Source organism: Onychostruthus taczanowskii, unplaced genomic scaffold (assembly GCF_017590055.1).
Source record: "Onychostruthus taczanowskii isolate IOZ18803 unplaced genomic scaffold, ASM1759005v1 scaffold14, whole genome shotgun sequence".
Classification (NCBI taxonomy): Eukaryota; Metazoa; Chordata; class Aves; order Passeriformes; family Passeridae; genus Onychostruthus; species Onychostruthus taczanowskii.
The window spans coordinates 13,876,750-13,896,087 of NW_024498573.1; the positions used below are offsets into that span (position 1 = coordinate 13,876,750).

Consider the following 19,338-nt stretch of genomic DNA (forward strand, 5'->3'; position numbering starts at 1 on the left):
GGCAAAGGTTTCTGAGGGTGTGTAATCTAGCTTGTATTTTATTCTATGATGCTTTAATTAGTTGTATACAGTGATGCATATGCTAATGCATTACAGCTCATGTCCAATTCACCCTGCAGTTCAAACCACTGAGTTTTTGATGGCTTGCCTTGCTGTTGCCTGTAGAAAACACTGTTTTTTTCAGGCACTGTTAGGATACTTGCACTCTCAAATACTTTAAATAGAGGAGTTCTGAAGTGAAGCTGTCCTCACTGAAGTCAGTGACAGTTTTGACCTTGGTTAAAACGGGCCCTGATTTTACAGACCTAAATGGGCTGGTGAGGAGCATTCTGCACTGCTGGCCTCAGACAGTGCAGAGGCTCCTGCAGCATTTCGTATGCAAGACAGAAAGCTTCATTAAAGTGATCAGGTATCAGATGCTCTGTACATTAAACTGGCATCATTTTTCTGTTGTGGACAGCAGCTCCATCTGTAGCAGTGATTTCTGCAATCTCTGCAATGGTTAGTTTTGGTATACCAAGAAGATCAAATTGAGCCAGTCTTCAAACCTCATCTTCTAAAAGGCAATTTGAGACATAAGAGATAAAGAAAATTAATAAAAATATTAATATTTAATTATATATTTGATGTTCCTTAGATTAATCAGGATGTAGGTATCCCAATTAAATAAAAATGCTTTCCATTATTCATGGTGCACAGTGCTTGGAGTGGGCTTAGACTCTGGTGTGCTGTCGTGGTGTCTCTTGGGATTACAGATGCACAGGCCAGCTCTTGTTCCTGTACTGGCTGATGAAATTGTGTAACAGATGTTTTGGTGATGCAACTCATAATCTTATATGAACACACACACACACAGAGTAATTCCTTGTGGAATGCCTATTGCTGCAGTCTGAAAACTTGCAGCTCTGGCACTTCAAAATAAGGCAGTGATATGAAATTAAAATCCTAGCACCATGAAACCCTTCACTGATTTCTTTTGTGCTTCTATATTGATGTGATCACACAAAAATCCTGACCTCACTTGCATCTTGTATTCCCTTCCCAGCTCTGCAATTCTAGAGGAGAAGCACAGATGCAGGAAGGCCAGCTTTTAGTCTCTGAAAGCTATAAAATTTTGCTGTAAAACTTTTTTTTCCTTTGAAGGTAACATGAGCAAACTTTAGAATAAGACAAGTAAAAGACTGGAAATAGTTATAGTAAACCCATTATGGGAAATGATTAACAGGAATCATGTAAGGACAATGGAAAAGAATTATCAAAAATGTAACTGAAGTCCAATTTGATAATTGCTTATTTTTTTCAAAATTGCCACTTAAAAAACAACCTACACAAAGGAATGTGAGTTACAAGGCTGTAACTGATTGACTATGTAAGATACTTATCAAATTTGAACATTTGATTTTCATAGGTTTCTATTCTGGCTCTGTAGGACATCTAAATCACAATACATTAATTATGTCAGCCTTTCAAGGCTTATAGAAAGTCTCAATCTGCTTAGATGCTAAATATGATCTGTACCTTCATGTCAGTGTCAAGATATGATTTAGGCTAGGTTTATATGTACACCTTTTGAAGCACATTGTGAAAGAAATATAAACAGCTTATAGTGTTGAAAATGAATTAGAGGCTTTGGGAGAAAAAATCATATTTGCTTTTCATCTTTGGATTTATTTCCTCTTTGTAATGAACTTTTAACTCCAATAATTACTTAGTGTAGAGAGTAAAACCTGAAACTTTATCATTCAAACAGTGTTTTGAATTGTGATTTTATCAGGTGATCAAATTAAGCCATTCTGCACCATTTCTATTAAGGCAAGAATATACTTTATGATTAGAAATTACTTTTTTGTACTGTGGACAGAAATTTGGCCACTCACTTTCCCTTCATTCAGTGTATGCAAAGGAGTAATAAAGCTAAAAACTATTTTCTTAACAGTGTGGCTAACAGAGGTTGAGTCAAGATCTGAATGCTTTGAACAGTGATATTATTAAAATCTTGTTCAACATGTTTGTAGACATTAGGGCAGTTGCAGTTGCAGAAGATGAACATAGCTGAATAAATGTTTGACGTGATATCCCTTAGGTTTATGATCAGTATTAAAAGTAAAGCAGTTATTTTAATTCTTGTAAGTTCAGGCCTCAGTGATTTTCAAGAGTATTTGTGTCTATATTCCTTGAAACACCAGTTTCAAGTCTCATCTAGGTTCTTCCTCCTCTTGGAAACAGAATAAAGACAAGCTGGGTACTTTGTTCATGATAATGGTGTCTTTTAGGTGTGAAATTAAAATTGGATTCAATTTGCTTTGTATTAACACTGAATACTCACAATTGTTCCAAAACAGAGTTGAGAGCATCCCTTTCTGCTCTTCTAAGCCTGTTTCAAAAGTGGCAGTGTTTTGGCAAGGCTGGTAAAGTGGATATTGTATAATGTGATCTGGGATCCTCCAGGCTGAAAAAGGCTGTATTGGGTAAATAGAAATATATGCACTTTTCTTATTAGTTACAGTCATCTAGTTCAGATGCAAGACCAAAAAGATTGCAGCCTTGACTCCTGAAATTGCCATAAGGAGTTCACGTTACAGTCTCAGGAACTGATTAATCGTGTGCCAGTTCTCTACACTCTGTACAATCTAAAGCCTGTCATGAGAATAAATGAGCAGTGCACTGTATTCTGCTTCTTTTTTAAGGTCTTTGTCATGAGATTCCAGATTCTGAAGGCAGCACGCAATGCTGTTACCCTTCTTGTGACAAAAAGATTGCTCAAAGTGGCACAAAATCAAAACATTTCAGTAAAGAGAAGTGAGAGGCCTGAGCCAGGGATCCTTCCTATCCCATCACGGTGGGGACTGGGGAACAAACACCCACCCAAGGTACAGCTTGTGTTCCTGGGCTGGAGCTCTGCTTGCCTGGCTTTATCCTGGGAATTGGGCACCTGCTCTTCACATCCTGCACTTCTCCCTGCCCCCAAAGGAGCTGCAAGTGTGCGTAAGCTTTTCAGCTATTTTTGGAAGTAGAAAAACTGAAGATGGAAATAGAGGAATGAACTTCCAAAGCATTGCATGGCAGATAAGCACACACATCACATTACTCCTAATGGGATTTGTGGGTATATCTTTCATGCTGTGCTTTGAAAATCCATTCCATTCAGTTTATTGACATGCACAGGGAAATAAATCAGTCAGCTTGGAGGCGGGTGATCAATTTGAAAAAAAAGAACAACAAACTTTTTTTGGGTCCCCCTATTTCTTCTGTGTGAACACAGTGACAGTAAAGCATCTTGCAACCCTTCTTCCATCTCCTTTTCAAGTTTTAATAACATTTATTCAAAAGAAAGCAATTAATTCCTAGCAGAAGTTTTCCTGCTGCTGACATCAATACACTCAGTCATAGATCCTTTATGGTATTTCTGTAAAACATTTCTTGGGCTGGATGCTTTAAAGCAAACATCTTGTTCTGAACAGTTTATTGTCTAAAAGAGTTTACATGTTGAGGGTGAAATTATGCCTAAGGATTTCTTTCGTATGTTTAAGATAAAGTCAGCTCTGCTTTCCCTCGTGTCTTCCAGTGGTTCCTGCATTTCCCTGGTGAGTGGAAGGAGCACGGCTGACGCTGAGCTCATCCCTCTTCCACAGCAAGAACTGCCCAAAGCTGAGGGTCTGCCGCTCTTCCCTTAGTTCATGTCTCAGAAATTTGGGTGCTGGAATTCCCAATTCCCACGTCTGTGTTTATAGGAATGCCCTGGGTGAGAGAAGCCCAGAGCTGGATTCTCTCTGCAGCAGTGAGGAGGCCAGAGGGACTGGCAGCCCGAGATCCCTTGCACTGATTTTTTATATACAGTCCTCATGGCTTTCCTTCTGAAGGCAGAAAATACACTTTCTGTTTCAAAAGTTACAAAATGTTGCTGGTGTTGTTGTTTTTTAAGTATAAAACTATTGCAGATGTCAGGCACAATTAACAAGAGTATAAACCTGTGGCTGGGTAACATACAGAAGCTTATATGTGGGTAACAATATGAGCTTAATTCAATTGATAGAGATGTGGGGAAAAAAAACATGAAACAAGATATAAAAATACACAGCAGTGCCATTATAGTTAATGGAATTTTCCATTTTCAGCATTGTAAACTGCAAAAAGTGACTCTGAGAAGTGAGAGGTCTTGTTCAGTGTTATGGGCAGGATAAATAACACAGCAAAATGGTTCTTTATTGTGCTCTCTAGTGCAATATAGGCAAGCCTATTGTTTTAATGAAAATAGTGGTATCTGTAAATTCTATAATTGAAGTTGTGGATTTTGATAATGCTTTATATGGAGTTCCCAAATGAACTTTTAATTTAGATTTATTACGAAAACACAGTGCATAGCAAATAGCATACTGATGATTAAGATGAATTGCTGAGAATGAATGACCTTGAAAATAAGCCATCTATTTGTTGTTGAGTTTCAGTGGTCACAGTCAATAAGCAGGACTTTTTGCATATATTCCACAAAGGAAGTATTATATTTACATCAAATCATCTGTTTTTGAAATGCTACTTAAACCTTGCCTACAAACAATGGAGTGGTCACAAGTAGAAGAGGCAATATAATCAAGAATACGTCCAAATGTTTTATATAAGCTCTTTAGGATTCTAAGTCATTAATATTAAAGTACAGGTTCATAAATACCCTAAGTACTGGTAGTCCAGAGAATGATGCATTTTTTTAGCTGATCTTTGATCTCTGATGTCAACCCAGTAAAAGTTAAATCCTTATCTGCTGTGGCACTGAGATCTCCAACAAAATATTTTGAAAATGCATCTCTCATAATTATAACTGACTCTGCTGTGCTATTAGAGTATTTCCCATTGTACTGATGAACAGCTACACTGGGTTGTGACACCTGTGCAAAAGTTGTGGCATATCAGCAATTGCCATTTATGTACTGCATTCTCTGCCTAAAATCATGCTGCTTCTAGGAAATGCTTTATGGCATAAAAATCCCAGGGTTTGCCTGAGTCATACTAAACACTTCCCAGATTGCCCGGCCTGGTGGATGGGTAGGGCCATGCTGCACCAACTTGCATCAAACACTTCCAGAAACACTGGGACTGGTGGATACACTCCAGAGTGCTGTGTATGTGTAGCAGCAGCTGTGTTGGGTTAAATACAAGTCAAGTTATCTATTCGTCTCCAGCACCCAAAAATCATCTTGTTAGAAGGACAAATTGTGTATGTTCTTTGCCCTACTCATCCTCCAACCTCTGGTCATTCTAGGTCTTTTCTGAGAGGAGGGCTGATAGCATAACAATATTCCTTTGCTTTGTTTACCCTTCCCATAATGATTCAATGTTTCACTTGAGATTATCATCTAGCCCAAAATTTTCCTTCTGCTTGATACTAGTCAGCTCAGAATTCCTTATTTTACATGTGGAGTTAAAATTACTCCTCTCCAACATACTTTATTTTACGGGTTTGAACTTCATCTGCGAATTTCTGGCCCAGTTGCTCAGTTACTTTATGTCCTTGTGCAGTTCTCGGTCAGGTCTCTTCTTGAATAATGCATTATCAGCAGCAGACTGTGCCCTCTTCCCTGCATGGCCTGTTTTCCATTTGGAATTCTATCATAGCTATGATAGGTTTGGACTTTTTAAAGTAGTACTTCAGAAGTTCCTGTAGATAATACATCAAAAGTGGCAGATGTCCACCCAGCAAGCCATGTGGCTTTTGTTTTGTTTTAGAAAAAGGCGTGGGAATGTGATCAATTTTTGTGACATCTCTTGGATACCCTCGGGAGAACTCTGGCATCCTTGTCACAGTCACATGAGGTATTCAAAGAAGAATAGAAAGTTCTGACACTTCTGAATTTTCGGAGAGACGTCATTGTTCCTCTAGCAAGGGAAGGTGCTACTTGCTCACATTGTTTTATTTTAAGACTGCTCCTTTTAAGTAGCAAGACTCATGTTCTTTGATAATGATATTTCAAGCACTTCAATATATGTTTAACAAGTGGATTGCAGGTTAGAGCTCCTGGAGACACTGTCCCTTTCTGCCAATAGCAGAATATGAAAGGGCCTGAATATAATTGTGAGCTTTCTTTGACACACCTTCCTTAGCCCTTGTCAAGGACCCCTATCCCAGCTTCATCCTGACAGGGCTTGTAGTGCTCCTGCTGCAACGTGGCTGCAGGCTGGCCAACAAAACTATCGAGGAGAGGGTGGTGCCAGCATCTGTAAATCATCTGTGATTTATTGAAATCCTTGTCTGGCATACGTGTTGCCAAGTCCAGTTTTTGTGGGAGAGGACTTTCACAGACTGTCCCCAGTGGTGACATACCTTGTACAAAAAGGAACACGCGCAGCGCTGTCCATGCAACGGAGCCTCCCTGTCCTCTGTTCAGTGCCTGCTCATTGTAAGGCACGTTTAGCAAGGCATGGGTCTCAACTGAGACTTAGTTCAGCAAATTCTGATCATTTGTATGTCTGGGAGCTGTCTTTCAACCTCTTCAGATATGAGAGGAGCTGGGAAAGGCTTCTTACTTCCCTTACAGCGACCGAGAGCCCGCGCTCCTCAGCAGAGCCCTGAAAGCGCTGGTCAGAATCGAGTGGAGAGTTTGCACACTGTGCAAGTTTTTCCCATGCAGTTCCCCCATTGCTCTTTCCTGACTTTCAGCCCCCTGCTATTCCTGTCTCGGGCATCTCTTGAGGAGAGGTTGTCAGCTGTGATGGATTGTGCATTCATTCTGTAATGGGGGCAAGTAATCACTGGGGAATAGGCCTAATGCACTCTTTTCACTTGTGACTTGGGTTGAACTTGAACCTCTTTCTCCAGAGGAATAATAAAACTTTAAATTACTATGTTTCTAATCTTTTAAGTAACTGTTATTTTGTGAATAATAATTGAGATCAGTAAGATCAATTTCTGGTATTCCTCAAGTTCTGCTGCAGCATCAAGAAGTAGTAACTAATAAAGGATCATGAGTCTCATCTTAGTAAAATTTAATATAAGTAAGCATGCAATAATGTTTAATTATTTTTTAATTTTTGAGGAATACATTCATTCTTTTCAGGTTATTTGGGTACCCATCTATATGCACCCAGAAGTGCAAAATACTAGATATCCTTTGCTTCATAGAAACATTAAAAAAAAAGTTCAGACCATATGAAATAAAAAATAGATGTCCAAATAGGTCTTTGAATAGAGATGCTATGAAATTAACATTATGCGAAGATTTATTAGGTACCTTTTGTTTCGTCATGTCTGTGATTCATTAGACCTGGCTTGGAAATTAATTTGATGTTGCTGGAAACTACATAATAAATAACAAGAGTTGCATCATCATTCACCTCATGAGTGGATGGAAAGGAAACTTTGAACATTTCTGCTCCTATAACCCAATGGCTTTCAAACAGAAAATGTGCTTTTAGGGTATGTTTGTTCACATTGTTCCTGATATAATGGAGTGAGCTCTTGTTCATATGGAAAGAGGTTGTCCTGCTCCAGACAGACCCTGGATATATCCTGACAAAGCCATGTTTGATGGCTTCATTGTGGGTGACGATAATTCAGGGGTTAATAAGCATGACTAGTTGGAAATTAAACTATGGAAACGTCCTTAATTCTGTTCAATCGTATAATCTTCCCATCTTTTTGAGCTGCTTAGGAAATACTGAATTTTCCAACAAGGAAGGAGTGTGTATTTTACAGACCCTTACTGGGAGGATGCAGTGGGAATGGGGGAATGATGGATCATTAGTCTGCATATTCTCCCTTCAAGAAATCAAGTAAAGGGATAAGTGGAAATGCTCCTTGTGCTGTGCCTATTGGCACACACTGAGCTGTACTACAGGGAGAGCTCCAGCTCCCAAAGACACCAGAGCTCTCTCCTTTTAGAAGTACAAGGTCAAGAGCGACAAGAGCACTAAGACAAGACAGAGAGCTTCCTGAGCTTGGGAACCATTGTCCTTTAGACAAAACTCAGACTGGAGTGGGCAGGGGGTTCATGGCCAAAATGAGAGAAGACCAATGAAAGAGGAATGTGAGGACACCACTGAGTTTAGAGAATCTCAAGATAATTTGCATGCGAGTTTTATCAATTTCCTGGAGATTTGTGTACCTTTTGGGACTTCTTAAAATAATATGCGATTCACTCTAGCAACCTCTACCTTACATAAGTCTTAGACTGATCCTTGGCAGCTCTGCCACCTGGAGTGATGAGCCAGGTCTCTGCTTTTGTTCTTGCTGGGCATGCAGGTTTAGCTTCCAGGTGCTTTTGCTCTCTGTATGTGAATGGTGCTAGAGTGGGAGTGAGAGGTTGATTGTTATTTTTTACTTAAACCTCAAAGGTTTTTCTTCAAAATTTATCATTCCTGAATTCTCATGGCTTAGAGAATATAAATACACTATTCTGAATTACTAGATGTTAGAGTTAAATGAACCCTATAAATTCTGACAAGCTTAGTGTTTGAAAATCAAATATAATAGAGAAGAACTTCGAAAATATGCTTAAATGTTGAGGGGGAGGGAAAGCAAACACACAAAAATAATACCTGTAACTGCTCTGCAAAATATAATTTGCGGATACACAAATTGTTATTGGGAAAAAAAGCAAAGTCAGTTTCAAACTAGAAAAGAAAAGCAGAAAAAACAGCAAATTGACTAGCCCAAATTTCTCCTCTGAGACACATGCACTCAACTTCTGCGTGGATCCCCACATTTCTAATTAAACGGGCTTCTACTTATTCCTTTGCTGGAGGCATTTTGTTTGATTAACAGAACGAAAGGTTAATCATATAAATTTGCCATCTCACAGCGTTGTGCAGCAGCAGAGAGAAGGTTTCTCCTTGTTCCCCCTGCTCAGCTCTTCTCTGCTCAGTGCAATGCAGACACAGAGCTTTCCCCTCAGGCCCTGTGACACACTTTTCTCCACTCATTCCTGGTGGAAAGGGAATGTTCCTCGTGTTTGTGACTGCAGCTGTCTTAGTGGAAGTTTGTAGATCACCTCATGGGTGTGCGAGCTGTGCAGGAGATTCTCAGTCTCCACCAGGGATGGAGCAGACGTGCAAATCCCTGCCCCGTCAGGAAGGAGCTCTAATTGCTCCTACCTAACGTGCATCCGTGATTAAAACACAGTTATTAATGAAACCATGGTGTGCTTGGAAGCAGATGGATCACAGGTATTTTTTAATACCATGTTAATAAGATCTTTTATAATTCCCTGTCTGAATTTACCTGGTAATTATAAGGTAGCAACTATAATTTTCTTGGACAGACTATTAGTTGTGATTTTTTTATCTTCCTGTTGTAAAGACTGGTTCACACTTGAAGCAGCAGGCTTTCATCTCTGCAAGTGACCTACATTTATGGTTATGCTCACAATAAAATAAAAAAAAAATGGCAACTTTGAATAGACACACTGAGAGTATAAAACACAAAAGTCTGATTCTCCTTTGTGACTTGTTTGCATTGTGAGGCTTTGAAATTCACTTAATCTTTATGCACTCTTGGCTTTCAGGGCTGGTCCAGCTGAATCTGGTGCCTGTGCAGGGAGTGGGAATTGCTGACAGCACAAGCACCCCGAGCTGCTCTCTGCTGTCCCAGCCCCAGCACAGCTGCCTCTGCTCAGTGGGGCACTGTGGATAAGCTGCAGTTTGGTGGGGTTTGAGCCTTGTGAATGATTTTTCAGTTTCATTTGCCATACTTAAAAAAAAAAAAAAAAAAAAAAAAAAAAATTGGTTGCTTGAGATTAGAGTGAAAAAGCCTTTTAAAATGTTTGTTTTGGCAAGACAAATAAGTTGTAATTGAGTAAATAATTTGATCCCACATAAATTCTTGTTTATTTTCCAAGGATTCTTAAACATTCTGTAGAAATAAATTTTGATTAGTTTCTTTGCAAAACATCCTTTTCAGGTTCATGTCTGGTATTTAACATACGAGAAGCTTAAAGGTATTTTTGTTTGTTTTTGTGAGGTATTTTGACATAATAGAAACAAAACTTGCAAATTCAGCATGAATATGAAATCTGGCAGCTGCCCTCTTCATAGAAAAGGTCTCCTGATTTTAGTTACTATTCTTACATATCTGCTTAGGCATAGGATGTCTAGAGGAAAATGGTTTTAGGAAAGATGTCTTGCTCCCCTGCTGCTTTTGTCAAAAATACTGAGGTTAAACTCTGCATAGATTGCGTGCTGAGAGATATCCAGGGGTTTGGGACAGATGGATTCTGAGGGTGGGAGGTGTTTTTTGTTTTCTTGGGGCTTAGGAATGCACATATGAATCACTCACATCTAAATGGATTCCCTGCATTCTGAGGTTATCTGAGTGGTGGCTCCAGCAATGTAAATGGCAGTTTCTGTGAGAAGTGTTTTGCTTCTCCTATCCCTAACATTTACTCTTTGAACACTTAGTTTGTGGCCACTGCAGGGCCGTTTGTGACCACTATAATCACTTTGAATTAGGTGCAAAATATCTGATAATCTCGTGTGGATCTGACACTGCAGAAGAGAACGATTCTAAAGGTGCCCATAATATTATTTTTTTCCTGCCTGCAAATTGACAGTAAATCCTCTCAAACACCTTTTGACATAACTGGAAATGCTGTTCTCTGTGGTATATAGGTTTACATACATCCTGTGTAAACAGAAAGATGCAAAGAAAAGGAAAGCAGCAGCTTGGTGGGCTTTATCCCTCACCACTGCTCTACTGCATTGAGAGTGCCATGGGGATAATGTGATGACAATATGCAGGTAGCTGTGTTTATACAAGGTGAAGATGCACATAAATCCACTGGCTGAATGATTCAGACCTGTCAAGTCTCATGCATTATGCACAGGACTTATTCAATTAGCCCTGCCACAGTGCCTATAACTCCGGCACTTGTGCAGGGCGTGCTTGGCCTTGCTCCCAGTGCTCAGCTCGTGTTGCAGGTGCAGCTGCACAGCCTCTGACACGGACACACGGACCTGTCTCTGGCACAGGGATGGCTGCAGAGCCCGTGGCTGTGAGCAGGCAAACCTCCCCTGCCCAGGCTGTGCAGGGCTTGGGACAGTGGGGTCAGAAATCTGGGAGGTGAAAGGATTAGCACAGCGTGGCTTGGTCAGGGAAGCTCAATCTATGAAGATAGAGGCTCAAAATGAAGATAGAGGCTCTCTAATGGCTCCACAGTGGAAGAGAGTGGGGGCGGGTTGGGTGTTGGGGAGAAATCCATCCCTGCGAGAGTGGGGATGCCCCAGCCCTGGAAGTGTTCAAGGTGAGGCTGGACAGGGCTTGCAGCAACCTGGTTTAGTGGAAGGTGTCCCTGCCCATGGCCGGGGTTGGAGCTGGGTGATCTTTCAGGTTCCTTTCAGCCCAAACTGTGATTCTATTATCCTAATGTATTGATTTAAATAAGTTGTACTAAACACAGAATAATTGCATTACCAAGTCACTACTTTACACAGGGCTAAAGCCAATTTTATAATCAACATATAAATTACCACCCGTAATTTAAACTCGGAGCTGGGACTTGCAGCAGGTGCTTTGTTTCCCGAGATGTGTTCCTCGCACTGTGCGAGCCGGGAAAGTGGCCGGCTCTGCCCAGAGCTGTGAGCATTTTGTATTTCAGTGCCACACAGATGCGTGTGAGTCACCAGGGATCGCTTTTGTTTATTTGGCATTATGGGGGGAGGAGGGGGGTGGTTTTTTTGCCGCTGTTACCGGTTCTTTTAGCACATCCCCATCCCTGCGAGCCGAGTGGCTCCGGGGCGTTCCCGCGAGGCGCTCGGGTGTCCGCAGCCGCGCTGACCGCTGTCTGTGTCCCCTGTGTCCGCAGCCATGCATCTGCTGGGCCTCAACTGGCAGCTGCAGCCGGCCGAGCCGCCGACCTTCAGCAACGGCCTGCGCCCGCCCGGCGAGGACGGCCCGCCCGCGCCCCCTGCCGGCAGAGGTGGGTCCGCGCCGCGCCCCCGACCCGGCCCGACCCCGCCACGAACTGCCCTAAACCCCGGCTGAGCTGCCACAAAGCGCCCCAAAAGCCCAGCTGAACTGCCTCAAAGCCCCAGCTGAACTGCCACAGAGCACCCCGCACCCCAAAGCCCCAGCTGAACTGCCCTGAGCCGCCTCAAAGCCCCAGCTGAGCTGCCACAAAGCACCCCAAAGCCCCAGCTGAACTGCCCTGAACCGCCTCAAAGTCCCAGCTGAACTACCACAAAGCCCCCAAAAACCCCAGCTGAGCTGCCATGAACTGTCCCAAAACACCACCTGAACCGCCACAAAGCGCCCCAAAATGCCACCTGAATCACCACAAAGTGCCCCAACCCCAGCTGAGCTGTCACAAAGTGCCCCAAAGTGCCACCTGAACTGCCACAAACTGCCCCAAAATCCTACCAAACCACCCCAAAACGCTGCCAGACTGCCCCAAAACGCCACCAAACCCCCACAAACCACCCCAAAATGCTGTTCAACCACCCCAAAACACCTCCAGATGCCTATAAATGCTGCCGAACAGCCACAAAATGCTATCGAACCCCCACAGATTGCCCCAGAGTACTGCCAAACAGTCCCAAAACCCTCACAAATTGCCCCGAAACGCTGCCAAACAGCCCCAAAATGCCACCCATTGTCTCCCTCCCCTGGGTCTCAGCACACCCCATGCTCACACTAAATCCTGTGGGTTCTGGTTTATCGCCAGTGAAGTTGTGCTGCTGAGGACGCTGGGGAAGTGCTCTCAGAAATGTGCTGTGCTTACTGGCTAGGTGCTCTTTTTCCAGCCATAGTTTAGAGATCCCAAAGAAGGAGGAGGCTGAGGGAGCTGGGGCTGTTCAGCTTGCGGAGGTGACTGAGGGGGAGTTCATTAATTGTGTAAATATCTGCAGGGAGGGCTCAGAGCATGGACCAGGCTCTTCACAGTGGTCCCAGCCAACAGAACAGGAGGCAGCGGGCAGGAACTGATGCTCAGGAAGCTCCACCTGAACATGAGGCAGAACTCCTGTGCAGTGACCAAGCACTGGATCATATTGGTCCAGTCTCCCTCACTGGGGATATTCCAGAACATTCAGGACACAACCCTGTGCCCTGTGCTCTGGGATGACCCTGCTGGAGCAAGGGGTTTGACCGCATTGACTCACGGTGATCCTTTCCAACCTGACCCGTTCTGGAATTCTGTGAAAAGCTTGGTTTAGTTACAAGCGCATTGTAGTGCTTGAGAGAAGTCAAGAACTGGCTTGCAGCCAGGACCACATCCCTGGTTCTTCTTTCTCAGTGAATTCTAATAGCAAACACCAAGGACAGCAGAATTTGACCCATGGTAAATGGTCTGTCCTGTGATATTAATGTGAGAAATTAGACAACAAATGGTTTCTTTTTCTCTTAAAGAAAAACTGTGTTCTAGAGGAGGATGACAAAGACATGGCAGGGGAAAGAAAAAAAAATGTAAAACTTAGAACCGGAAACACTTAAACTGAGAAAACCTGTGTTAAAAACACAAAGAAGTTACATGTCACAGAAAGGATTTTAATAATTTAAATGGAATGATTTTTACTGGTGAAGTTCAGAAGTTTTCTTTGCTACATCACAGTAAGGTCTCTGGTTATTATAAAAATTATGGGGAGAAGGCAGAACAGAATATTACAATTAGACAAAACACCTCCCACGCTTCAGTCTGCTGGGATGGTGGATGGCATGCCTGGAACAGGAGAAGTCTGAGCACTTGATTTTTGTCAGCTGAAGAATTCTGTTCAGAGGCGGAGCACTGCTTTGCACTCAGGACCTGTGGCTCACGTTAAGCTTGGTAAATTGCCAAAGCAAGTGTTAGAAGAAAATGCTGACACAGGATACTTGTATTGGGAAAACAATCAGTTAAAATAGACTTGGGAAAGAAAACTGAAGTGTTCTTTTATGAGCTTGATCATTTAATGGATTTGTTTCTGTTTTCAATAAATGCTGCCTCTGCTGCACCTCAGCTTCTCCATGTTTTCCATGGAGGGTCTAGTTTTTATTTCCTCCTTATCCTGCATCCTGATAGTGGCAAAAACCTGAACATTTTCAGACAAGTGTTCATTGGTTTGGCTTTCATCTCTGACTGGCTGTAGGTCAAAGTGCGTGAGCAGCACATCCCTAAGGGTAAGGCAGAACGTTTTCATTGCTGCTGAACTGCCTCCAGGTTGGGCACAGGTGAGAGACCCTGTGGTTTTGGGCAGGAACCTGAAGAGCTCAGGTCGGCAATTATGGTCATTTAGCAGACAACTGCAGGGCTTTAACACCTTTCCCAATTCCCTCCCTGCAGCTTTTTGTTGCCATCTCTGTGCAAATATAGGGCAGCAGGACTGCAGAATTGGAATGGGCTCATCTGCCTGGGGCACTTCAGTGCAAATTCTGGCAGTTTATCCCAGCCCCACTCTAATTAGCTTTGCACATTTGAAGAGGCTGAGATGCTGTTTTGGGAGTGGTAACCTCCTGTGGAGGAGACAAGGAGACAGAGCTGCTGGTTGTGTCTTAAATTGCTGCAGTTAGCTTTCCTCAGAGCATGTTGGAAAAGTTTACTTGTTCTTCTGACATTTTGTAGAAGGTTGCTGAAATGCTGATAACGTGGGGGAAGGAGGAAGAACAATGTTTAGGCAAGTAATCTTCCACAGTGGAATAAAATGAATGACAGGTTTGGATGAACACAAAGAATATCGAGAAGACAAATTCCTAGAGCAGGGAAGGGTGAAAAGTTTTTCTACCTCACCTTTCTTTTTATGTCCAAGTTAAAATTGCTATCCCAGCAGTTTTTAGGAAAGCCTCTGACAGCTTTTAACACAACAACCATTTCAGGGCTCTGGCTGTGGAGAGTGACCTTTCTATAATTGACACAACTCAGGATGAAGCCATTCTTTTCAAAACACGGGTCTCCCAAAGAAACCTTTAACCCCTAGTCTGAGAAGGGCCACTTAAACACAAGCTGTGCCTACTCAGCAAGCAAAGCATTTTAAAGTAGAGCAATTTGAAAGGAGAAAAAAAAAAGGCAGGTATTCAATTTGATCTGCCTGTTCCTTATTAAGAGACTAAATTCTTGTAGGAAATAATAAAACTGCAATTTAAGGGGAATGCAAATTACTTTATTACTGTTTTTTCCTATGTGAATGAAAACAAAATTCACTATTAAGATAACACAGTTTCAGGTTTTTTGTAATTACACACTACATCTCACTAATAGTGGGTACGTCTGAAAGGAGGAGGCAAGTGCAACGGGCAGAAAAATCCCCAGTGCTGCTTTAAAACTGCAAGTGAAGTCCACCATGCTGTGAAAGTTGTGTTCACGTAGGGATTTAAATTAGGAGACAAAAACTCCTTTCTTAATACAGATCATAAGGCAGTATCTCTTCATAATGCATAAAACCCCAAAAATTGATACTGCCTTGCAATTTCTGCGGGAATGAGATAGATTGTAATGACATTAAAAAGCTTTCTGTGTGTAATGTCCATTTATCTATAATGTTGTGTAAGGATAACGTTAGAATTTGTGTGTAATAAATCTAAATTAAGGGGGAAAGTGGGGGAAAAGGAAAGAGGCATATTTGGGAATAATTGCTTCTTCAAAAAGAAGTGAAATAGATGACTTTATGGGATTTATCTGTGCCTAAATTCTGTAAATCTATGCCAAAAGTTTTCTAGATTTAAAATCATGTGGTGGGCTAGACACACATTTCCATAAAATCTGTGGCTATGTGCTGTTTCCTTTCTAATTGACAGAATACACCTACACTAACCCCAGCTGAAAATCCATATAAAGAATGCTTTGGTGTCAACTTTTTTGTTTAGGACATATTGTGTTTGATGTGCTCACAAATTTAGCAAATTTTATAGTAATTCAAAATTGACTTGGTACTTTTTATCTTGATTGTTTGCTATAGTAATGCTCTAGAAAGCTGAAAAACACAGGAAGAGATTGTGATCTCTGATTCTAGAACCTCCCATTTTAAAAGACACCAAAAGTAATGGTGTAAAGATCACTTTAGGTACAATAAATGCACTATATGGAAAAATTTGATATGAATTTTTGTTTTGATACTCACATCCAGGGTTTGCTTCTCTTTGGATGAACCAACCTGATCCAAGTTCATGCTCAGTTTGAGGTATTTAACCAAAAAAACCTACAAAACCTGCCACAGAGTATGTGGATTTCAGAAATACTTTTTTCAAAAATATTGCAGTTATTAATTATTAAAGTACTGAAGTGTCATGAAAAATACTTGTTTCCAGATACCAAATTCAGAAGTGTAAATATAATGTCAATAATGAAATGAAGAAAGTTTAATTAGCTGTTAAATTTGGCACCATCTCACTTGCTTGAGCTGAGGGAGAGGAAAAACAGATTTCTACTGATGTAGCAGAAATTGTCCTTGGATGGATGTGGAAAGCTGAGCTCAGCAGTCATTGTGGAGCTGTACAGGTTGTCTTCAGCTCTCTCCAAATGATGTTGAGAGCTCTGCCAGATGCTGCAGCTGTGAGTCACGTTTTGGTTTGCACACAAGTTGTTTTCCAATAGTTAAGATATTTTATTAGCAATGCAGCACACAGGCAATGCTAAAGGAGCAACAAAATTCTGGAATGGGAGGATCTGCCATCCTGGCAGAGGGATGAGCTGGGGTTCAGATGCCAACAGAGCAGCTCCTGAGTCTCTGCCTGAGGCAGCAGTGCTACCCCCGACTGTGCTCCTGCTGAAGCCACCCAGCACACGGTGTAAGGACTCGGCAACAGCTACAGGGAGCTCTCTGTCATCTTGTAAAAGATAAACTCATCCCTCATTAACAATGTAAACAACATGAATCTCCCGGTTTCTGCTGTTTCCTGTTAGACGCTTTGAAGCAGACGATCAAAATGTAATAATAGTCAATGTGTTTTAAATGTCACTTCTCTTACCTTCCTTTGGTTTAATCAAGACAAGCCATCATTTTCCAGGTGGATTAATCTTCTTAAGTAGTTATGTGGCTAATGTAATGTAGATCTTAATTAATACGTTAGCAAGCAGAACTATTAAGATGGAGGCTATGAAGGCTGTCAGATGTGGTCTTCTGAAAATGCACCAGACTTAAGGGCTGTCTCAGAAAAAGGATTTGGCTAAATTCAACAGAAGAGGACTTTTAGATTTGTGGGTGTGTTAATGGTGATAGCATGAGTTGCTTTGTTCAAAGGTAAGTGTTGAAGTTTAGTATATATGCCTTTTCCAAGGTTCCAATTTCCAGAAATCCTTAGTTCTCATTCAGACACCAAAGAGATGAACAAACAGAGATGATTGTTACCCTGATTTAGAAATCCATGCTAGTATGCGTTTGCTCTTTGTGAAATGCAGTGAACCAACAGATCTTAATTTTATTTCAAATTTTATAATTTGCTTTTGATTCTGAAAGCAATGACTCTTGTGAAACCATGCTCACATGAATATGAAGATGTGCCTAAATTTTTAGGTGTATCAGGCATGTCATATTTTAATAAAGGCAAGCTGCCTCATTTCTCTGCCACATTGATTGGCTGCAGCTGAGCCAGAGCCGGCATCTTATGCAGATGCTCCCTTTGAAGATTTTCCTTCCTCTTGCCATAATAGAAATTTAGGATGCTGACCAGACAACCTGAGTTTTTGGTTTTGTGCCTGAAGCTGTTTTCCTGGACTTCTGAAAGCTCATACACTCAGAAGCTTCCTTCCTCCTCACTTTCCAAAACAGAGCTCATGGGTACCTCAGCATCTTCATTGTAACTGAAGTTCAAATGTGCCACAGCAGCTCCTGCAGACAAACTCTCATTGCCTGGCTTTTTAGCTCATTGCAGCTGAGGGAATTTGTTTTGCAGTAGCAGTCAATCTATTGTACACATTCCAGAGATAATCTGTTCTCACCTGAGTCCTAGGGCACTTAGGTGATAGTAGATAATTTGAAGTGTAAGTTCATACAGGGAGTTGTCAGTATGGTAACAGTGCATAGCACTGATTTTTCCACTGAAGATATTTGTATGGAAAAGGCATTTTCTACTTTATTTTATTTGCCTTACTGGAACAATAAGACATGTCTGGCCATATAAGTAGTAAATTTACTTAAGGAAAAAAGTTAAACTATTGTGCAGAACCATAGTAATTCTCACATGGTCTCTTTTGGCAAAAAGTCAGTGGAGTCTATTTTTATATTGAATGGTTTCCTTTACCCAGCTGTACCATAAATTTCTTCAGAATTCCAAGTCATCTGTGAAAATCCCTGGCTATATAAAAAGAACAACAGAAAAATAGCTAGATAAAAAAGATAAGGTAAGCTATGTCTGTAGCCATGATTTATAAGAAATATAGAATTACAGGAAAAGAAGGTAAAGAGAATTTAACCAACTCTGGTGATATTTATTCCTTGAATTTAATTTGAGGTTGTCCACATTATCTTGGTAGTTCGTTTCTGATCCATTGGAGTGGTTATTCTGCTAGGTATTTTTCAAGAGTGCCATCAAGATATAATTTGCAGTCATCCCCGTGATAGAGGCACACAGCCACAGCACTGGAGTTAATTGCTGTTTAAATGTGATGTCTGTCGTGTGACACTGCTGGTAGCCAGATTTCATTTTTATTTTTAATTTTAGCTACAGTGTAGGATACTGTAGTTATAAATAATCAAGTATATCTGGTTTCAGTGTAAATACAGCTCTGCCTCCATGGCTGACACTGCTTGACATCGGTTAAATTAAAGGCTGACTGGGCATGTCCCATCCACTGCCACCTTGAATCTGACCTCCAGCTCACAGATGAGACCTGCTGACAACTTAGCAGGGGGAGTTTGCATTGCTGTTGTCATGGATTGCCTGTCTGATAGCTTCAAAGGCAAATACACTTGAATGCTAAAAACAGTCTTTTCAAATGTATATGCCAAAATAGTAATTCAGCTGGGTAAATAAAACAGCAGTTTAAATGAATAAGTGTTATTTAGTTGATGAATATATGTTTGACTGAGTGATTGAAATGGCTCCCCTGGGTAAGATGAAGAAGTATGCTTTTAAAACTCTTTTGTAGATGTTTATAGAGAGAAAATGACAGGGGGAAAAAAAATCAAGTATCTATGGGGTTATGAGATAAACATAGAACTTTACAACAGTCACCCACAACAGAGAGAATGATCTTGGGATTCATTTGTTCACAGCAGTATGAGTGGTTTGGGTTAGTCTTTCTTCACAGATTTGTCAGTTTGTCACAGCTGTAGCTTCACTTAAATGCAGTTGATGCTCTTTGAATGTGATCTGCAGTGGTCCATCAAATGGAAAAGCTTCTAAAAATAGCTGGAGGGGAGTGAGTCAGGTGGCAAGATACATTCTCTGCATTAGGAGGTGAGGACTGAAGGGAGCTATAAAAAAGTTTGAGTCTCTAGTGACAGGGTTTG

General features: G+C 41.3%; 1 protein-coding gene across 3 annotated transcripts in view; it reads left to right on the forward strand.

Moving 5' to 3' along the window:
- The window catches only part of TENM2 (teneurin transmembrane protein 2), a 483,546-nt gene that overhangs the window by 347,822 nt on the left and 116,386 nt on the right, over window positions 1-19,338 (forward strand). For all 3 annotated transcript variants that reach the window (XM_041397945.1, XM_041397946.1, XM_041397947.1), the window contains one exon: window positions 11,787-11,900. In XM_041397945.1, the coding sequence (XP_041253879.1) occupies window positions 11,787-11,900 (114 nt within the window). The remainder of the gene's footprint in view (window positions 1-11,786; window positions 11,901-19,338) is intronic.